This window comes from Struthio camelus, chromosome 4 (assembly GCF_040807025.1).
Source record: "Struthio camelus isolate bStrCam1 chromosome 4, bStrCam1.hap1, whole genome shotgun sequence".
Lineage (NCBI taxonomy): Eukaryota > Metazoa > Chordata > Aves > Struthioniformes > Struthionidae > Struthio > Struthio camelus.
In genome coordinates this window covers 24,164,307-24,181,865 of record NC_090945.1, presented here as the reverse complement: position 1 = coordinate 24,181,865, position 17,559 = coordinate 24,164,307, and the positions used below count along the sequence as shown (strand labels likewise).

At 46.5% G+C, this 17,559-nt stretch overlaps 1 protein-coding gene across 5 annotated transcripts in view; it reads right to left on the bottom strand.

Annotated features, from left to right (window-relative positions):
* The window catches only part of ELOVL6 (ELOVL fatty acid elongase 6), a 77,545-nt gene extending 68,331 nt beyond the window's left edge, over positions 1–9,214 (bottom strand). For 2 of the 5 annotated variants that reach the window (XM_068941868.1, XM_068941872.1), the window contains exon 1: positions 8,527–8,805. Coding sequence is in view for 1 of the 5 variants with exons in the window: in XM_068941867.1 (XP_068797968.1) it covers positions 8,527–8,615 (89 nt within the window). In the remaining 4 variants the exon portion in view is untranslated. Of the gene's footprint in view, positions 1–8,526 lie in introns of all 5 variants that reach the window. The other 3 variants (XM_068941870.1, XM_068941871.1, XM_068941867.1) reach the window with 2 other exon arrangements.
* Positions 9,215–17,559: the final 8,345 nt, after the last annotated feature.

Sequence of the window (17,559 nt, the reverse complement as noted above, 5' to 3'; positions counted from 1 at the left end):
AACCCACCTGCATTACCCCATCTTCTCTCCTTAAACTGGATTCAAACCCTCCCCACAAAAGGTCAAGGACTGTTTGGCAGATGCAAGATCTGTCCACCATTTCGTCATTTTATGGCATGCCTGCTTTGCAGGATCTGGGCCACTTCTCTGGCCAAACAGAGGTCATATTGTTTTTTGGAGTCCTTCCACTTTATTCCTGGGCCATAAGGCTCATGACAATCAAAGAATAAGACATTGTCCTCACACAAGTTCAATGAGACTTGACTTGCCATCCAAGATCTGCAATACCATCAGCACACAGTAAAAGGCAGCCGCCGTACCAGGTGGCGTTGCTACTTCGGGTCTGAAAGCGGTAATAGCCTCATCAGTCAACCCTGCACATGAAGTGATACAGTTTCTTTCTTGATGTAGCTTGGGTGCATGTGCAGCCGTACTGTTTCCCATTCTACTGCTGGCTCGGATATCCCAAACCTGAGTGTCCTTGCATGGCACCCCATGGGCTTCGCAGGCACCTGCGGCAAACCCAGCCCCAGGGGACGGCATGTCGCGATGGGAACCCGAGCTGCATGAGCAGTATAACAGCTCGTCTTGGGAAGCTTCAGTCAGGGACAGGGTGCCGTTGCGCTAGGCACTGTACAGGTACAGACTCAATGCAAAACCTTTACACTTAAACTTAGGATAAGACTCAAATGGGCTGACAAAAGAGTTAGCAATAAAAAAAAAGTATTGGGAGAAGGTAGCAGTGTATGGGTAATGTGGTTTCACAAATAGCTCAGCTGTTGGTATAGTCAGACTCGGTAAAAAGTTTATTTTACATTTTAGTTAGTGCTAATTTATATTTAAAAATAATACACCCTAATCTCTGCCCACTTCTTCCTTTTTTTTTTTTTTAAAAGGATCTACCCTCTCTCTTGATTAAGCTTTCAAAAAAATGCCTTATGTTTTCTTGCCTCTGCAGTCCCAATGGACCCTGTACTACAAACCTTTCCTCAAAGTTATGGTAAGTTCCATAAACACCAACAGAATTTACTTGTAAAGCAAAAAGGGAAACCTCAGCTCTGCTACCCTCCTACATATTGACAATGCCTTATGTGGGAAGGGTCTCTGTGCTTGCCATTAATCTGTCCCATCTCCCTGGACCCTTAACTCACAAGGCAAATTACCCTACCAGTAATAATACAGTCATGAGAACAGGAGTGCAGCCTTTCCACTCTTTTTCCCCCCTTTTATCTCTCAGCGTCAGCAGATCAAAGCCTGCGGAAGGGGGCTTGGGGTAGAGTCTTGATTAAGGGGCAGACACTGGGTAACAACATAAAGGAAGGAAGAAGTACAAAATATCCTTTTATTTCCTTGTACCACTACAGATAGCTACAGAGAAGAAAACTGATCTCAAATGCAGCATAAATTTAGGAGTTAAATAATTGGCCAGATCTTTCTCTGCTGAGGACAACGGGAACGTGAGCAGGCTTTACTTTTTTAAGGAGCAACAGACACATCGGACATTAATAGTTGCTGTGTTTTCAATACTTCAGTGAGGGAGAAGGCCAGTTATGTTAGGCCTTGTAGCAAAGGGAGTAACTGAGATCCCTAACCATGCAGTGAGTTACACTCGGTGATCTCCTGCTTACCTGGAGCCCCATTAAAAATCAGTGTCTGTCAGCATGGAGCTCATTAGAAGACCATGATCTAACAAATAATTGTAGTCTGCCTATGGTGCTTCTCTTGCGATTACAGCACAACTGCACTGTGCCAGCTTGAGGGCAGAGAGGAATGCAGGAGCTGTCCCTCACGTAAATTTTATTAACTGCTTTATAGAAGACATTTTTAAAGATTTCCGGGTTGCCAGGGGTTAATTAACATGCACTCTCTCTCATAAAAGCTAACAGGACGAAAAAATGCAGCAACCTAAATAACAATGGCACATCATCAAGGTATGATTAAAAATTGAAAATCGTGAATGGAATACTGTTGCAGTATCTAGGAAGAGTCAAGAAGCACGCATAACGAAACAACAAAACTACGAACAGCAGCTCAAGTGTAATCATATAAACTGCTTTCTTCTTAACATGGAAGAATGACCTTTATAATTGTGCTTGGCAAACAAGCGCTCTGTGCACACTGTATTTACCTAGGGTGCAGAAGGAAGGTTCATGCCAGTTTGCACTTTCACCAGAAGAGACCAAGCCGAGACGTTACTATGTAACAGAAAGTCCATCCGCCCCTTACCGCCCTGCACTAACACCAAATCATCGTGAGGCTACATCATGATACAGCCTGGAGAGGCTGATCAGCACATGGGGCGTCTCCTCCCGCCTGCTCCACGTGGATTTTGCTGGCTGCGGCCAAAGGTCTGCCCGTCAGTCTCTGCATGGCAGTGTGCATCCATGTGTTAACAGAAACAGTTGTAAGGTGCAAACCGTCTCTTCCACAGGGAAGTGACCGCAATTCACCGCAATTCAAGGTTTCCGGCTTGCCTTGCCGCATTAGTAAAGGGAGCCTGGAGAAGGAAGGAGACGGCAGGGGACTCCACTTCCCAGTCCGAGGGGAAAGGACCCTCCAGGTGCCAGGGAATCAGCTCCTTCCCAGTGCTCCTTTGCCCATCCGAAAAAAGCACAGTGGCTCCTGGGATTTGTGCCACCACTTACTATTCATCCCGGGCCTGCGGAAACACCTTGCTGCCTCTCTGCTTTCACAACAGATGCTTAGTTGAGGACACTGAGTTGCATTTTCGAAAGTCCCAAGATGATTCAGGATCTTACATCCCACCTCTAAAGAAACTGCTCCAAAACGTCCATATTCACTTTTGCAAATGACAGCCGGCTCCTAAATTACTTCATACTGGCCCTTCCTACAGCTTTATTATTCCCACAAGCACACGGTGCCTCACAGACAAAATAAAAGAGAGGTCTTTACCCTCAGAGGCTTAAAAATTAATGAAGCAACATGATGAGAGATATGTTCAAACTCTGGGGACGGGGTGAGTGAAAGGCCAATGCCTACGTTTCAGTGGTAGGCTGAACGCAGAAGATACTGATGTATTTATCTTTAGGGTGCCGTTTTTGGCCTTTTGCTCAGAAAGAGCGGGATGGAGAAAAGGGAAAGGAGCTGGTACTGTTTCTGCTGCACTAAAGCCGCTCCTGACCTTTCGTTAGGCAAGGAGAAGCCTCAGGAAGCTGGGTCGGCTGGTTTGCTGGCCATTTCACACAGATGAGCAGCAAAAAGCCACTGTGGGTCCTGGAATCAGTGGAAAGGTAGGCTAAATTTAAAATTCTTGAGCTAGATTCTTGGCTTCACTGAAGCTGCTTAAGTAAAAAGTCTCTCTGTGGTAAAGACTCCTGCCCTTCGCATCCTCGCTGCAGGCCAGGGAAAGGACGGGGCAGCTGCAGCGTCCCCTCCCTATCCTTCACTGGCACTCAGCAAGAGCTTGGGGGGAAGAAAAGGAAGAAAAAAAAAAAAAAAGGTATTTACATCAATTTTTGGTTTCCATACATGTGTGCCTGTAGAGAGATACATGCCCTGACTTTCACTCTTCTCATCTTTTACATGAGATGAGAGTAGCTTAAGTCAATGAGAGAAACTTGCTCCACATCTAGGAAACAAACGGGTCACGAACAACGGTGCTTACATGAATTATGAGAAGGCAAGCACATTTTAAAGTTCCAATTAGTTGACTCTCTGCTCTCCTACACTTATTTTCAGTTTTGACTGGAAAAAAATTACATCAGAGAATAAATTTCTCTCAATCAGCTGCACTTTCTGTTTCTTACCACATAAAAGTTTCAGGTAACAAAAAGTTAAAAATAACTTACTGAATTAGAATGCTTTTTAAATGCACAAATATTCCTACTAATCTAAGGTTTGTAAAGTTAATTTTGAAGTCAAATTTGAACTACCAGTGCCCCTTAAAAAAAAAAAAAAGCCTAGACGACTTCATACAGTGCTTCATTCTTTACAGAAAGTTCATGGACAAAAATAGGCATCTTCTGCAATACATTGCAAAGCATCTTTGCAGAATAATCAATTCTATTTTAATTTCTAATTTAGGCGGCTGATTCTGCTCTTACTATTATCTGAGAGAACACTGTTGGCTTGCAAGGGTTAAACTACTGTAGACACTGGCTTTAAAAGAAGAAAAGGAGAGGAAAAAGCCCACCTCCTTTCAGAGAGCAGAAAAATAAACCTGCCCGACGGAAGCAGCCTGCAAAAGAGTACTCAGCACGGAAAGAAAGGATTAGCAGAGCGCTGCAACATTTGGCGGCGCGGCAGAGGAAAAGTTTGTGTGTGATTTTAGGCAAGCCGTCGCGTGACGTCATCTCGCCCAGATAATCTCGGCGCAGTCAGCACAGGCCTCCTGCCTCCCCATTGGCGAGCCCCTCGTCAGCAGACATCTGAAGATAATTATTATTGGCCAGGCAATTATAACAGGAACCACTGTCACTTAGTGCTGAGACACGGACCTGGCGCTCTGCAGCAATGCCAAGAAGGACCCAGGCGTGCACCACTCATTCAATGAACTGCTATCACTTTTGCTTTTCTAATCGCTGACCAGTCTCTGCTGCCTCACCACCTGCAGCTGTAAATTGGGATCTCTGTGAATTTACTGCAAAATAATAACAACTTGTTTGCTTATAAGAAACAAAGCACTAGAGCTGTAATTCTCATGCAGTAGTTTAATTAAAAAAAAATGAAACAAAACAAACAGAAATAATCTGCAGGTTATTTACTATATTCCTCTTCTCTCTTTGAGAAAGTCTGGGACGAGGTGTTAGGGGAAGTTGGAGCTAACGAATCATTTTAAGCAGTCGTTTTCATAAATGTTTGACTTGATCCTGATCTTATTGAAATCAGAACTTCCACACTCTGAGCGTGGTAAGATCAGAGAGAGTCAGTATCAGCTATCCTAAAAGCCAGCTATCTGATGGCACTAAACTTAAACATTAACAGCCCTCCCCACAACACAAAGTGTAAGGATCTTCAGGACAGCGAGCGAACGTATTAGTTCTTCAGCCTCCTCAAAACCCCGCGTCACTCGTTTAGGGAAGATAGCCAACTCCTGAATCTCAGACTCAGAGACCAGCATGCCGCAACCTCAGTCTTTCTTTCTTTCCTTCATGCAAGGGAACCGGACAATCTGGGGGACACAGCACAAGGGAGTATATGCACATAAAAGCCAAAGGGATTTGTGCTTCCCTAAATGCTTGACCTTAAGCATCAGTGAACAGACTATTCATTTTTCCTTCATGTCAAAACAGTAGACTCTTTACAGCATTGCTCATTAGGCCCAGGCTCTGATGAGGTCCATGTGTGATACACATTGCAGGGTAGGGGCCTTCATAAAGCAAAGCGGGAACATCTGGAGAGGAGCAAGGAGGACCTCATCCATCGCTCCTCTTTGCCGTCAGGGGGGCTCCATCCATGCCGGCTCAAAGGCAAGATTTTCAGAGGCAGATATGGGAGAGAGGCACCTCATTCCAGCTCACCACCCAGTTTACAAACCCTCATGCAGGGAGCGTGCTGGAGAAAGCTTGGTCACCAGCACTCGGTGGCGTACCATACATGCAGGATAGTTATTTGCACCAGGGATGAACCAAAGGTGCTTGGAGGAGTCTTGGGGCAGTGGGGGAAAAGGAGGGACGAGCACTGAAATGGTCACTGAATAGCAGTGGCCATTTCATATCCTGTGCCACGATCCAGCCAGGCCATGCTGCTACCCCCAGGCTTTGTGTTCAAGCTTTACCAGCTTTAGGCATCAGCAGTTACAATTAAAAGGGCCTGTCCGTGCTTTAATCAGCCTAAAAGCCAGAAGGGTACCAAAGGGATTCATGTCCTGCCTCAAACTGGGCTACATTTTCATCTAAAATCTAGTCAGGCTCCAAAGATGCTATTCAATGTCCAAAAGACAGGGTCAACTCCTTAGAGCCACTTCATCCTACCTTACGGTCTGCAGACTTTTTTTTTTTGGCCTTGTAAGGTATGAAGAAATATTTCTGAGATGGAAGTAAGATAACAAATGCCACACCTATAAAGTGTGTTTACCTCCATGTTAGGGTGATGTGTTGCATCCTTATTTAAATGGCTACTACAGTCTTTTTTGAAGCAATACCACCTAGTGCATCTTCCCATCAAAGAGAATGAACAACCATGTTTATCCCTACAACATACTATTTAACAACCTTGTCTTAGGATGCTCTTATGGTAATGATGTTTACATTAAGGTTATGCCTACAAAATCCAGAAGGCACTTACTGCCATTGATGTCTGTGCAAATAAATCTGCTGTTAAAATTCTGACATGAAGTAGCAATGCCTTCTTGTACGGCCCTTAGCTGCTGGATTTTACTGGTTAAATTTCCCAGAAAGTTCACATGCTGGAAACAGAAAGTGTTTCATTAAACAAGTGAATTTCCTCAAGATAAAAATGCACAGTTTAACTTGAAACTCAGACGAAATCTTCATCAGCATTTTCAAGAAAAGCCTGCTATGACAGAGTACGCAGTGGGCACAACTCCCTTTCATTTCCGAAAAGGTTCTTTGGTCACAAGCTGATTGCTCTTCTCCTCTACCTTCATGTGAATTGAATGCATTCATTCATCTGTTCCCTTAAAGCAGATGAAACTACACTGAAAAGTGTGTTCACATAGATCATCAAGTCTCTAACCCTTTGAGCCTAGAGAGTGGGAGCCTCCTGCTGCTGGAGTCCCGGCTGGCTAACCTCTGCAGCAAATGAGACAGGGAGGGAGATTTCAATAATACTATTTATACAGTACATGCCATCTTCAGGGCACTCAACATACGTTACCTACGTCATAAAAGCACCTGATGAGGTATTTCAGCATAGTCTTTCCCTGTTGGGGAAACTGAGGCCTAAAAGAGGTTATGTAATTATCCTCAAGGTCACATCACGAAGCACAGGAGAGCTGAGGAGAGGACACAGGAGCTCTGGTCCCTCCTCATGTTCTTAACTCATTACTCTAAATTGCATCTCTCATGGGTTGTTTGGTTAACATGTACTCCCAGATACCACTCCCTCCATCCTCTTACCAATTTGTCCTATTCTGATGCCAATTTTCTTCTGGAACATGAACAACGTGGGAAGCATCCAACACTCCCAGCCCAAGAATATCTACATGGTCTCACTGCTCCCGAAACGAGAGTCACACTGGCTACCCAACAGAGATGTACAAACACTTAAACGGTCATCTTAATTATATTGCCTTCAAAACACGCAGAGAAGCCACTGGAGGAGCCTAGTAAGTCACTGGTGGAGACCAGAGAGGGATCATTCAGCCTTGTAAACTTAAGCACCAAAGCCTCAGCCCATAGTCAGTCCTGTCCTGCCATCAGCACGACCAGGGTGACAGGAAAGGTCATCACAAGGGAGCATGAGAGAGCCTGGGGAGGGCAGACAGCTCTACTAAGGGATGAAACCCAGGCCCTGAAAGGGGCCACTGAGAAAGGAAAAGTCACAGGCATAAGTTGGGGAGTGAGAGCACAGGAGCAGCAGATGGGGCAAGACTGGGCATGGAGCAAGAGGGTGAGCATGGCGGCGCAGCACAGAGCTAGGGAGCAAGGCAAGACCAGTGAGGTAGACACAGGAGGATGAAACCGGGATGAGGAGCATGAGGGGAGAGAAAAGGATGTGGGCGGACAGGTGAGACCGGAGAGCCGGCTTCCAGCCCCAAGGCGCCTGGCAGCCCAAGAGCCCCAAGCTGGGGGCAGCCCGAGGGGCCCAACAAGTGGGGCTCGGCCCCAGCAGAAGGCACAGCAGGGGAGAAGGGGAGGGTGCTGCCGGGGGGGGGGGGGGGGCAGAGCCACCAACGCTGCCCGCAGCGCAGCGCAGCCCCCTGGGCCCCAGCCTAGGCCCGGCTGCCCGTGTCCCGGGCCAAACCGAGCCGGGCCAGCCCCGGCAGCCTGCGGCGGGGGGGGCGGGCGAGGCGGGTGCGTGTGGCACCGTCTCGCCGCCAGCCGGGGAGTCCCCGCGGCGGCAGCACCGGGCCCGGCCCGGCCCGCGCTGCGCCGCCCTGCCCTGGCCGCCAGCGCGCATATGCCGGCAAAGTTAATAGCCGCCTGGCTGTAAATGAAGTTTTATGGGGCGCGGGGGCGGAGGAAAACGGGGCTCCGTCTTCGCGCACACGCAACTTGTTTTGTTTGCTTCACTGCAGCCGGCGTGAAGTAGCTGGAGGGGCTGGGGAGGAGGAGGAGGAGGAGGAGGAAGGAGACCTGGCGGCAGAGACGGGGCACGTGTGCGCAGGGCGCAGCAGCAGCAGCAAGGAGACGGGAAGGGCGCGGGGGAGCCGGCCAGGTGCCCCCCGGCCGGCCGGCCGCCGGGTGCCCGCCGCCCCCTTGCCTAACTTTGGCGGCAGGAGCCGGCGGCAGCGGGGGGCCGGGCCGCCCCCCCCCCCCGGTGCCGGCTGCGGGCGCTGCCATCGCCTGCGCGCCCGCGGGCGGCCGTGTGCGCAGCGGCGGCCCCGCGCCCGCGTGGGCTCAGCGGCTCCCTGCCGGCGGCTGCGCCCGAGCCATCACTCACCAGTTCTCCTGCATCCACTGGATGGCTTCATTCTCGTTGAATTGCTTCTCAAATTCGTATTCTTGCAGAGTCAACACTGACATGTTCATCGGACCGGCCTCCGCGGGAACGGCTGCCTGCGCCTGAAGGCTGCGTGCGAGCTGCCGCGCTTGGCCCCTGCGCGCCCTCCGCGGCAGAGCGCCTTCCTCTCGCCCTCTCCGCCTCAGCTGTATCCCTGATTGAGCATAGCTCCTCTGCCGTCCTCGCCTTCTCCTCCCGTGCCTGGAGGTCTCCTCCTCTTCTGCATCCACCCTCAGAGGAAATGGAGGCGGTGCGGTCTTAGTGCCCGTCCCCGCGGCTCGCCTCCCCTCGGCTCAGCCCCGCTCCGCTCGCCGGCCCGGGGACTCCCCTTCCCCTTCCCCGGCCCGCCCCGCCGCCCTGCCGCCGGCCGGGTGACCTCCCCGGCAGCGGCGGAGGATGTTTTTACCGCCCGGTGCTGCCGGGTTAGGCGATCGCCTGCTTCCGCGCCCCGGACGCCCGCACCGCCGAGCTTACAAATAACGAAGCCCAAGGCGACGCGTAGCTGGAAAAGCAAACGCGTGCACCAAAACAACAACAACAACCCCCCCCCCCCCAACCCCTTCTTGCGTCTAAACACAATACGCATCCGCGGTGGATGCGGAAAGGGTGGCTGCAGCGCTGCCCCTGTGCCCTGGCCCCCCCAGTGTCCCCATGGGGCAGGTGGCTGGCCTGGCACTTGGCTTGGGCGAGGGGCTGCAGCTGCAACGCCTCCCCAAGCCGGCTCCTTCCTGCAGCTGGGCAGCCCCCGGCGCCCTGCTGCACCTGGAGCCACACGTGGCTGATGGCACGGTTGGGGCCACCGGAGGGTGGTCCACGTGCCGGGTCGGAGACCCCTGGTCTCAGGGGACTATCACCTTGTTAGCTCTCCACCCAGCTACGGCACGCAGTGTTTAGGGTAACCTTAATTTTGTCTTTCTAGTCTCATCTGTCACATCCTGATGTCTCCAGCTGAGCTCTTCCGACTCAGGCAGCACTCTAGATGTGCTTTACCGTATGTGTTGTGCTGAAACGAATAGCAGTCCCAGCCCCCACAGGGCTTGCAATCTGAAGGCAGAAGGATTACAGCAGTAGGCTTTAGTGCAGAGAAAGCTAGCCATAAATGAGCAGATCCAGCAAAGGTCAGCATGCTCTTGACTCTCATGGTCTTCAATTCTCATTGACATGGTCATGTTTAATATCATTAGACCCAGACACCGAGAGAAAAAAAATGAGGTAGAGTCCTCAAGTTGTGGGTTTCAACAGCTAACTGGTTTGATGTTCCTATTTGCATTCTGACTCTTGTGCTCTTCAGGGTCATGTTTTTCAGCTTTTTTTCTTTTTTCCTGACAGTTACAACTTTTTTTTCCTAATGAGGGCTGAGTTTCTCACATCATCATCTGCCTGAGGTTTTAAGCAAAACACTGAATATCACGCTGCTCACACTGAAACTGCAACGCAGCACTAAATTATTATTTATCACTACTGTATCCAGAGGCCCTTAACTAATCAAGGTCCCACAGGCCTCTCCTCAAAAGAGATTACAATCTGTATAGACAAGACAATGGGGATGGGAAACATGATTATCCTTGCTTTACAGATGGAGAACTGAAAGTCAGATTTTCAAAAACGCTTCACATCAGCTTTCCGCGGCCTCTGAAGTGCCTGGTGGACCCGTGTTTGGACAAAGCTGACTTCATGTGCACTCCTGCTCCACATGATCTGCCCCTGAATGTGCCTGTTAGCCTTCAATATATTCATTGGCAAGCAGTTTCAGTGAATGGAGGCCACAAAGATTCATGAGGGAAGAAGGAGACAGAAATCTCCAGTACAGTCACAGATCGCGTGGTAGCTGGTGCTCACGTGGCTGTACAAAAGTGCATGGTGCAAAGGACTCATCACAGCTGCAGTACTTGGGATCTGAGACACGGGACTGCTCCTCGCCATCCTCCTAGAGGATATATGCTGCCCCACGGCAGGTGTCTGCCTGTATGATCCCATGCCAGTCAGGATTCCTCTGTGATTACAGAGGGGACGCGCTACCTCGAGATGAATATCTCCTGCTGGTGCCCTTCCTACAGTGTGTGTCTGCACTTACTTCATGGCAGGGCTGGCTCCACTGAAGGCCTGAGGTGATATTACTTGCACATTTTAATAATTTTTTTTCAATGCAGAGATGTGGGAAAAATCATTTGTGATAGAACAAATGCTGGTGCATGTCAACCCTCATTTGCTGAAAATGACTCTTAAACAAGTAAACCTGGACCCCGGTGCTGAGTCACTACTAATATATCCTGTAAATTCACTTCCACGAGTGGCAAAACATTTTTTTGTGTCTTGAAGTTACAGCTGTTGCAGAGAGACAGTAGTCCTTCTCTTAATAAAGTCATAAATCCTTTCCTATAATCAGGTAGGCTATCTTGATGATTAGATCCAAAGGATGAAATAAACCATTCTGGCTTTTTGCAAAATCCTGTCCAATAATTCTTGAATCAAACCTGTTTCCTTCTTCAAAGATGGAAACACTGCTACGCTTCTACCTTTTTTCCCAAATAAAACCAATCCACATATAGACCTATATAACCTATAGGTTCTTATATTTGTTTACAAGGAAATATATATTTACATGTTAACAGTCAGGGCTATTCCTAATCAGTTATGAGTAATAAACAAAATGAATCTGAGATACCAGAAATCTTAGTTTTTGGAAAGATTTCTCACTATCCTTTTTTGCAGCCTCAAGTGATTTTACATTAGAAACTTGGGTGGCTTAATGGCTTATCCCATTTGAATACTTCATGAGTATCTGGTGGGTTGAAATATATACGGTTTGGATTCCTCCCCACAAAAGAAAAAAGTTGCTCAGAGAAAATGCTCAGTATGCAAAGTTTCTAGAACGCATTTGATGAACTTTAAACACTTGGAAGTGGCAGATTAGCCAGCAGGTTTGGAATACCTGCTGCCTGAGACTGCAGACATCCTAAAGGCCACGTCAGAGCTGGCAAGGTGTACAGGATTAAGCTGAAGGTTATGAAATGCTATGGCAAGGACTCTTCCAGGTTTAGGGCTGCCTCAGGGATCTTGAGGAGGTAAACTGCTACCTCAGGATTTCTACCTGGAAAATAACTAGCCTGGGGCCTGCTGCCGCCCAGGCTCCCTGGAGTGTTACTGTGGCATTCAGAGCTCGGTCAAGAGCACCAACCATGAAAGGCATCATGTAGCAGTTAAAGCTTCAGCAACATTTGAAGATCAGCTGTGATAGTTTCAGAAAATGCAGGAACAGTCTGAAAATGCTAAACTCTGCTGGGATTCCTATGTGTCTTAAAAACACAGCAGGAATTTCTCCAGATTTTACAGAGCTCACAGGACTTCTACATAGGCTAAACAATCCGCAGTGAATCCTTCTTCCATTGCCATCCTAGTACCGTGTGAACTGCCTGAAAATTCCTCCTACCACACGACTATCTGGAAGTTTATACCTAAGCTTCTAGTCTTTTACAAAATCTGCAAGGATGCTAGAAGAGTGTATAAAATCTTCATGGCCTTGTGGAGCATGTAAGCCCTACTTACACATTGGTAGTTGCTTATATCAACTATATTCAAGAACAGTAAACAAAAATACACTGTCTATTCTAAGGGAAAATAGCTTTTATGTAACCATAAAAAAGTAATTTAATTAATTCTCAAGAAAGGCGCTAACATGAAGGGAAAGTTGTAAATACCTTTTGCAAGAAAGGGTGTGGAGAGAAGGATAGGGTTGCAAAATTAAATCCTCAAAAGACAGGGAATACAACCTTAGTCAGTCTTTCCGTGCACATTCAAGTGCATATTCATGTATTTTTTCTATGCGATCCTTGTCTCCTGCAGTAAGTGGGCAGTTATTGAGCATTCTTTTTTATTCTCCATATTTAATATCTCCTAAGACTTTATAGCATGCATACCAGCTAAATGCTACATTATATACCAGCTAGACATTTATACCATTTCCATTTTACCCAAGACCTTTTGGTTGAATAATGCAAGCAGGTTCATTCAGGATTTACAAAGAACTGTCCGATCAGGTTGCGCACCTCACCATTATCTTTCCTGTTATTAAGCAAATACTTTTTCCTCCCTGTCACAGTGCTAATTTATTACAAAAACCTTTAGGGTTCTATTGCTGTAAGGAGTAATTTTGAACCGTTTGTTGTAGTGATGTATAGCTAAATCTCAGCTAAACTCTTAGCAGCCACTGGGAAATGAGAAGCTATATTGCCAACAAGTCAGCGTAAGGTATAGTAAGTGACAACGAGAGATGACATCGTGCTTTAAACCTAGCATCAATTCCTGAAACAAACAAAAACCTGAAGGAGGCCTGTGTGCTTGAAAGCTTTTTCAAGCTGTATCAATTAATATACTAGAAGACTTAATCTCCCTCTGCAGTTTGCCTTATCTGAAAATAAAGCAACATGCAAACAATGGAAGCCATGGAAAACTGGGGGTTCCTATATACCCCATAATCTAGAAGCAATTAGATGATGCCCTTGGACAAGGTAATGCTAGCTGGAATCAAGAATGAATAACAAAGACTTCTCTGGGACTACTGGCTAGTCCTGACGGGTCCTAACAGAAAGAAAACTGTCAGCAAGTCCCAGGGAATAAACAAAAATGGCCAAGAGATGTTTATGGTCAACCTACGTCTCTCTGTCAAGTCAGGCCAGCAAATTGACGCTGCACTCAGGCACAGACGGCTGGGAAGTTGCTTAGACGGATGCTGTGGTAAGCCCATGCAAATCCGATGAGCAAATTGTTGTATTGGGCAAGTGTTGGCTCATAATAAATCATTTGTAAGTACTAATCAGACTTAAAATGTCATAAAGGAATGTAAAGCAAAATTACTGTGCCATCTTCCAGATGTTTGGAATAATCCATGTCTCAACATACTCTTATTCCACTGTACTACAGTAGTCAGAGACATTAGCATGATCACTCACTTAAAAATACCCGGTGTGCTCTAAAGCCAGCTAGATCTAAGCTCATCGACATACTTTTAAGACAGTTCATGTGAGTTACGGGAGATATGGGGATGGGTAGGCGCAAACTGCCGAACGTGCTGCAGAAGCTGAACAGCTGCTCCAGGGCGCAGCTCCTTTGTGGCTAGCTCAGACCCAAACCCACCCTCCTTGCTCTCACTGCTGTGGCTTAGGCTGGCCAGAAAAAAACATGACGTGGTTATAAGTGGGGCAATTATATCTTTGTCTTCACACAGTTCACCTCAGTCCCCACTCTCAAAATTTTCTTCATAATTATGATAAGCAGAAGGCTTTTTCAATTTGTGTTCAAGCTCTAGGCTATGGCTCTGCTGCAAAAAGTCGAAAACTTTTGTGGTTATGACGCGCATGAAGTCCTGCACATAAAATGGAATCCAACAGCAAGACCTCCCTCATTACAGCAATTTCCATATAAATCACAAAATCGAATGTCCCCTCCTTCCACAGACTAGTAGCAGTTCCAAGCATCTCCCAGATAGTATTCATAGGCAAAAGGTACAATTTTTTGTTGACGTTATCTGCAAATATATCAGCAGTTTTGTGGAATGTGTCATGTCCACAATTAGGGAAGAGAACAACACTAACAGCTTGTTTTCTTCTCTAGAATCTTGGATCTGATGATATCAGTAAACTTTAGAGAAAATAAATGGATTTGCATTGTTGGGAGGCCAACAAAAATAGTCTTATCTTTTTAAGGGAAGGAGGTGAGACAGAGAAGTGAAAGGCAAAAAGTTCAAACATGGAACTAGCTACCTTTGCTGCAGCAGCTAATGCTGCACAGTGAGGTTATGCTACTAGCCTGCGGTAAAGGCTGGGATAGGAGTCAGGTGTTATGGTGGTTGGTGCTGGACGCAAACATATATATTTGCTTTCTCTCAAGGAGACAATGATCATATCTATTCCAGGGAGAACAAGGACCTTGACGTTCAAGTATGTTACTTTTTAATTTTGTTAGTTAAAAATGGGAAAAACTGAAATAATAGGGCTGGTGCAATACACGTTCTAAAGACTAACTTAATATTATACAGCAGTATAAAGGAGTCACAGAAGCAGAATAAACTGTTTCAGATGATTAATGCTGTTATTATATGCGTATATATATGGTTGGATATGTGTATATTTTGGGTGATGAGTGAGGAGAGATACAAAGATAAAGACAGGTGTGTGTACAACAAACATTAACTCCCCATACTTTTTCATACTTTTGAATTTCTGGCAAGCCTGATTCTGCATATTCCATGAGCTTTGAAAGTGCCCAGAAATCTAACAAACGCTTAGATGATGTGGCCATGCAGCGAAATACCGGGCCCTCTGCAAACCTTGGGGTCAGTTTTTTCTCCCCATATTTTGAGCTTACAGCATGGAGCTTGTCTGCCAGTTGTGATTAGGAAGGTGTAACCATGCATGCCTGGACTCTTCACTCGATTCTTCTCTGTGCAGGTTTGGTTGCTTCCAGAGCCAGCGCAGCTGATATTGCTCTCTCTCCTGAGCAAACCAGTTCACTCCCCTGCTTAAAAAACTGATATGCAATAGCGTTATTGCCAAACGGCCCATAGCCTCTATCCTAGCTACTGCAGCTTGCAGCACATGCAGATCTTGATCCTGCCACAGGTTTGGTGGTGTACCGAGCAGGAATCGCAGCACCCCTGGAAGGTCCCGCTGAGCTCAGCAGCAATGAGATTTGGTGCAGCGCTCACTGTCTGAGACAATAGAGCCAGCGATGGCATTTGGAAATCGTGTTCATCCCACTCGCTGCCCATCAGGAGCTGAGAGCCACCACTTGCAATCCCTCAGCAGGAAAGCAACAACAGGATTAATTCCTGTTATGACTAAACCATTATATGGTTAATATTACTGTTAATTATTACTGTTATTAAGTCAAATGTAGATGCACTACAGAAACCCCATGCAGAAACTATTACAATGAAGGACAAGATTCAGTCATCAGTTATGCTGCATAATCTCACTGGCACTGATGAGATCATACAGGTATGTACAAAGGCTCACTGATTTGAAAGGGGAAAAAGATGGCCTTGCTCTTCAGTATAACAATGTAACATTTAACCATACAAATATTGATTATATTCCATTTTAGGGATTTACCAAAAAAGTGATGCCAAAGCTGCTGCTTCAAAAAGGAAAACGGGAAACGACTGCTAAGCTTTGTTCTTGTTCTTTTGTTTCATCAGTTGGATTGATCCCACAGTCAGTGATGAAGGGGGTACAAAAAGCTGGATGTGTCTTCTTAATCACTTCCTTTAAAGTCTTAAGCGCTACGTAGCAAAGTCATTTGCTCTGTGCTGTCTGGAATCTATGCAAAAATAGTCTATAAAAGGACTTCACTTTGCAATTTAGAGTTATGTGCATTTTCGAATACAAGAAAAAAAAGTTGTACAGAAGAGTAGTTGTACAGAAAACTAGTTGCACAAAAAGTTTTAGAGAAACTGGTTTTTAAAGGGTCACCTTTAATTGTTAATTACATCTTTGAGCATCATCTGGATTTGACAAGTATTTTTTGGCCTCAGAAGTACTTTGTGTTGGCATAAAGAAGCTTTATGTTAGCATCATGTTCAAGATGTAAAGGAACAAGAACAAATTAAGATGATGATAAAACTGACAGGTTTATTGTAGGAGGTTGACAGGATCAAGAGGAAGACTTTGTTTCCAGTTGTGTAGTCAGTATGTTACTATTTAAGAAGTATGAGGAAGTCGGTGGCAGGGCTCCACCACTTTTACTCACACCTAGTAACATCCAGTCCCCCAGGCAGATTCATCAGTGTAAATGGAGCTATGGTGTGTCAGAGCTGAGGACTCTCATATTAGTCACTTTAGGACCAACTCACGTTCAGAGACGTGAGTGTCTAGCCGTGCCATTTGAGATGTCCTCCAGTATCCCACTTGGCCTCCAGCAGCTGTCCCCCTAGATCCTGTGCCCTATCTGCCAGCCCTGAGGATGTGCTGGACACCTAGACCACCTCACATGGAAGTAGACATCTACCTTTGGGCAACCGAGTAGATGCCTGTGAATCAAAGGTTGTTTGCACTCCAGCAGAGGAGTCACAGGGATGACTCTTACGGAGGTTACTACTGGTTTGAAGGATGAATGCTATCTGAGGAGTGTTCCAAAATAACAGGTCATCCTGCTCTCTGCACTTCCACTGATTGGGTGGAGGGGCTGAGCCAGCCTTGTTGTCACAGAGGGGAGTTTCTGCTCCCTGCTCTCCCGTTGGCTCTGCTCACCCTTGGCTTCCCCACATCTGGCACTCTCCTGAAGCCTCAGTGAGCTGATTCAGCTGGTGAGTAAGTCACTTTAGGGGGGAAAAAAAAAAGCACACAGTAAATAGCTTGTGTAGTGAATTGCATTGGCTCCCTAATGGGCCAGGTCTGGCTCATGGAGCAGGTGAGGAGCATGGCTGTCAGTGGGGCTGGATTTAAGAGGCACAGTGAGAGCTCCCCTCGCACATTCTTCAATAGGAAAGGAGCTGTTGAGTTGCTTTGGCCAACTCACGAAACAGTGTACTTGGATTAAGGGCTCAGGGATAGGCAGGAAAAGAAAGATCACCTGCTAAATAAGGCAAGGGTGCTAAAAGGTAGTGTTAATTCTCTTTGGCTTTTGTATGTTCCTGAGCAGACATATTGCTTCTTATTTTCAGCTTTCTGCTAAGAACCTACAGTTATTCAGAGGCTTGTTTTTATTTTCTTCTACTGATTAAATGGTCATCTATCTAATGATCTACAGATCTACAACTTGGGAAAGGCACAGTCATACAGCTAGGTGTTCTCCAAGGATAAGTCCGCATCGTAAGGAAGTAGTGTGAACTTACAGCAGAAAACGACTCACTAATCAAGAGTGGAGTGCTTGAACAGATTAGCCTTAGGCTAGCTATTCTGACCAGAAAGACACCAATCCAAGATTGCTTTGCTTGGTCAATGTGTTTTGAACTGATCTCAGTTCTAGTACCAGGAT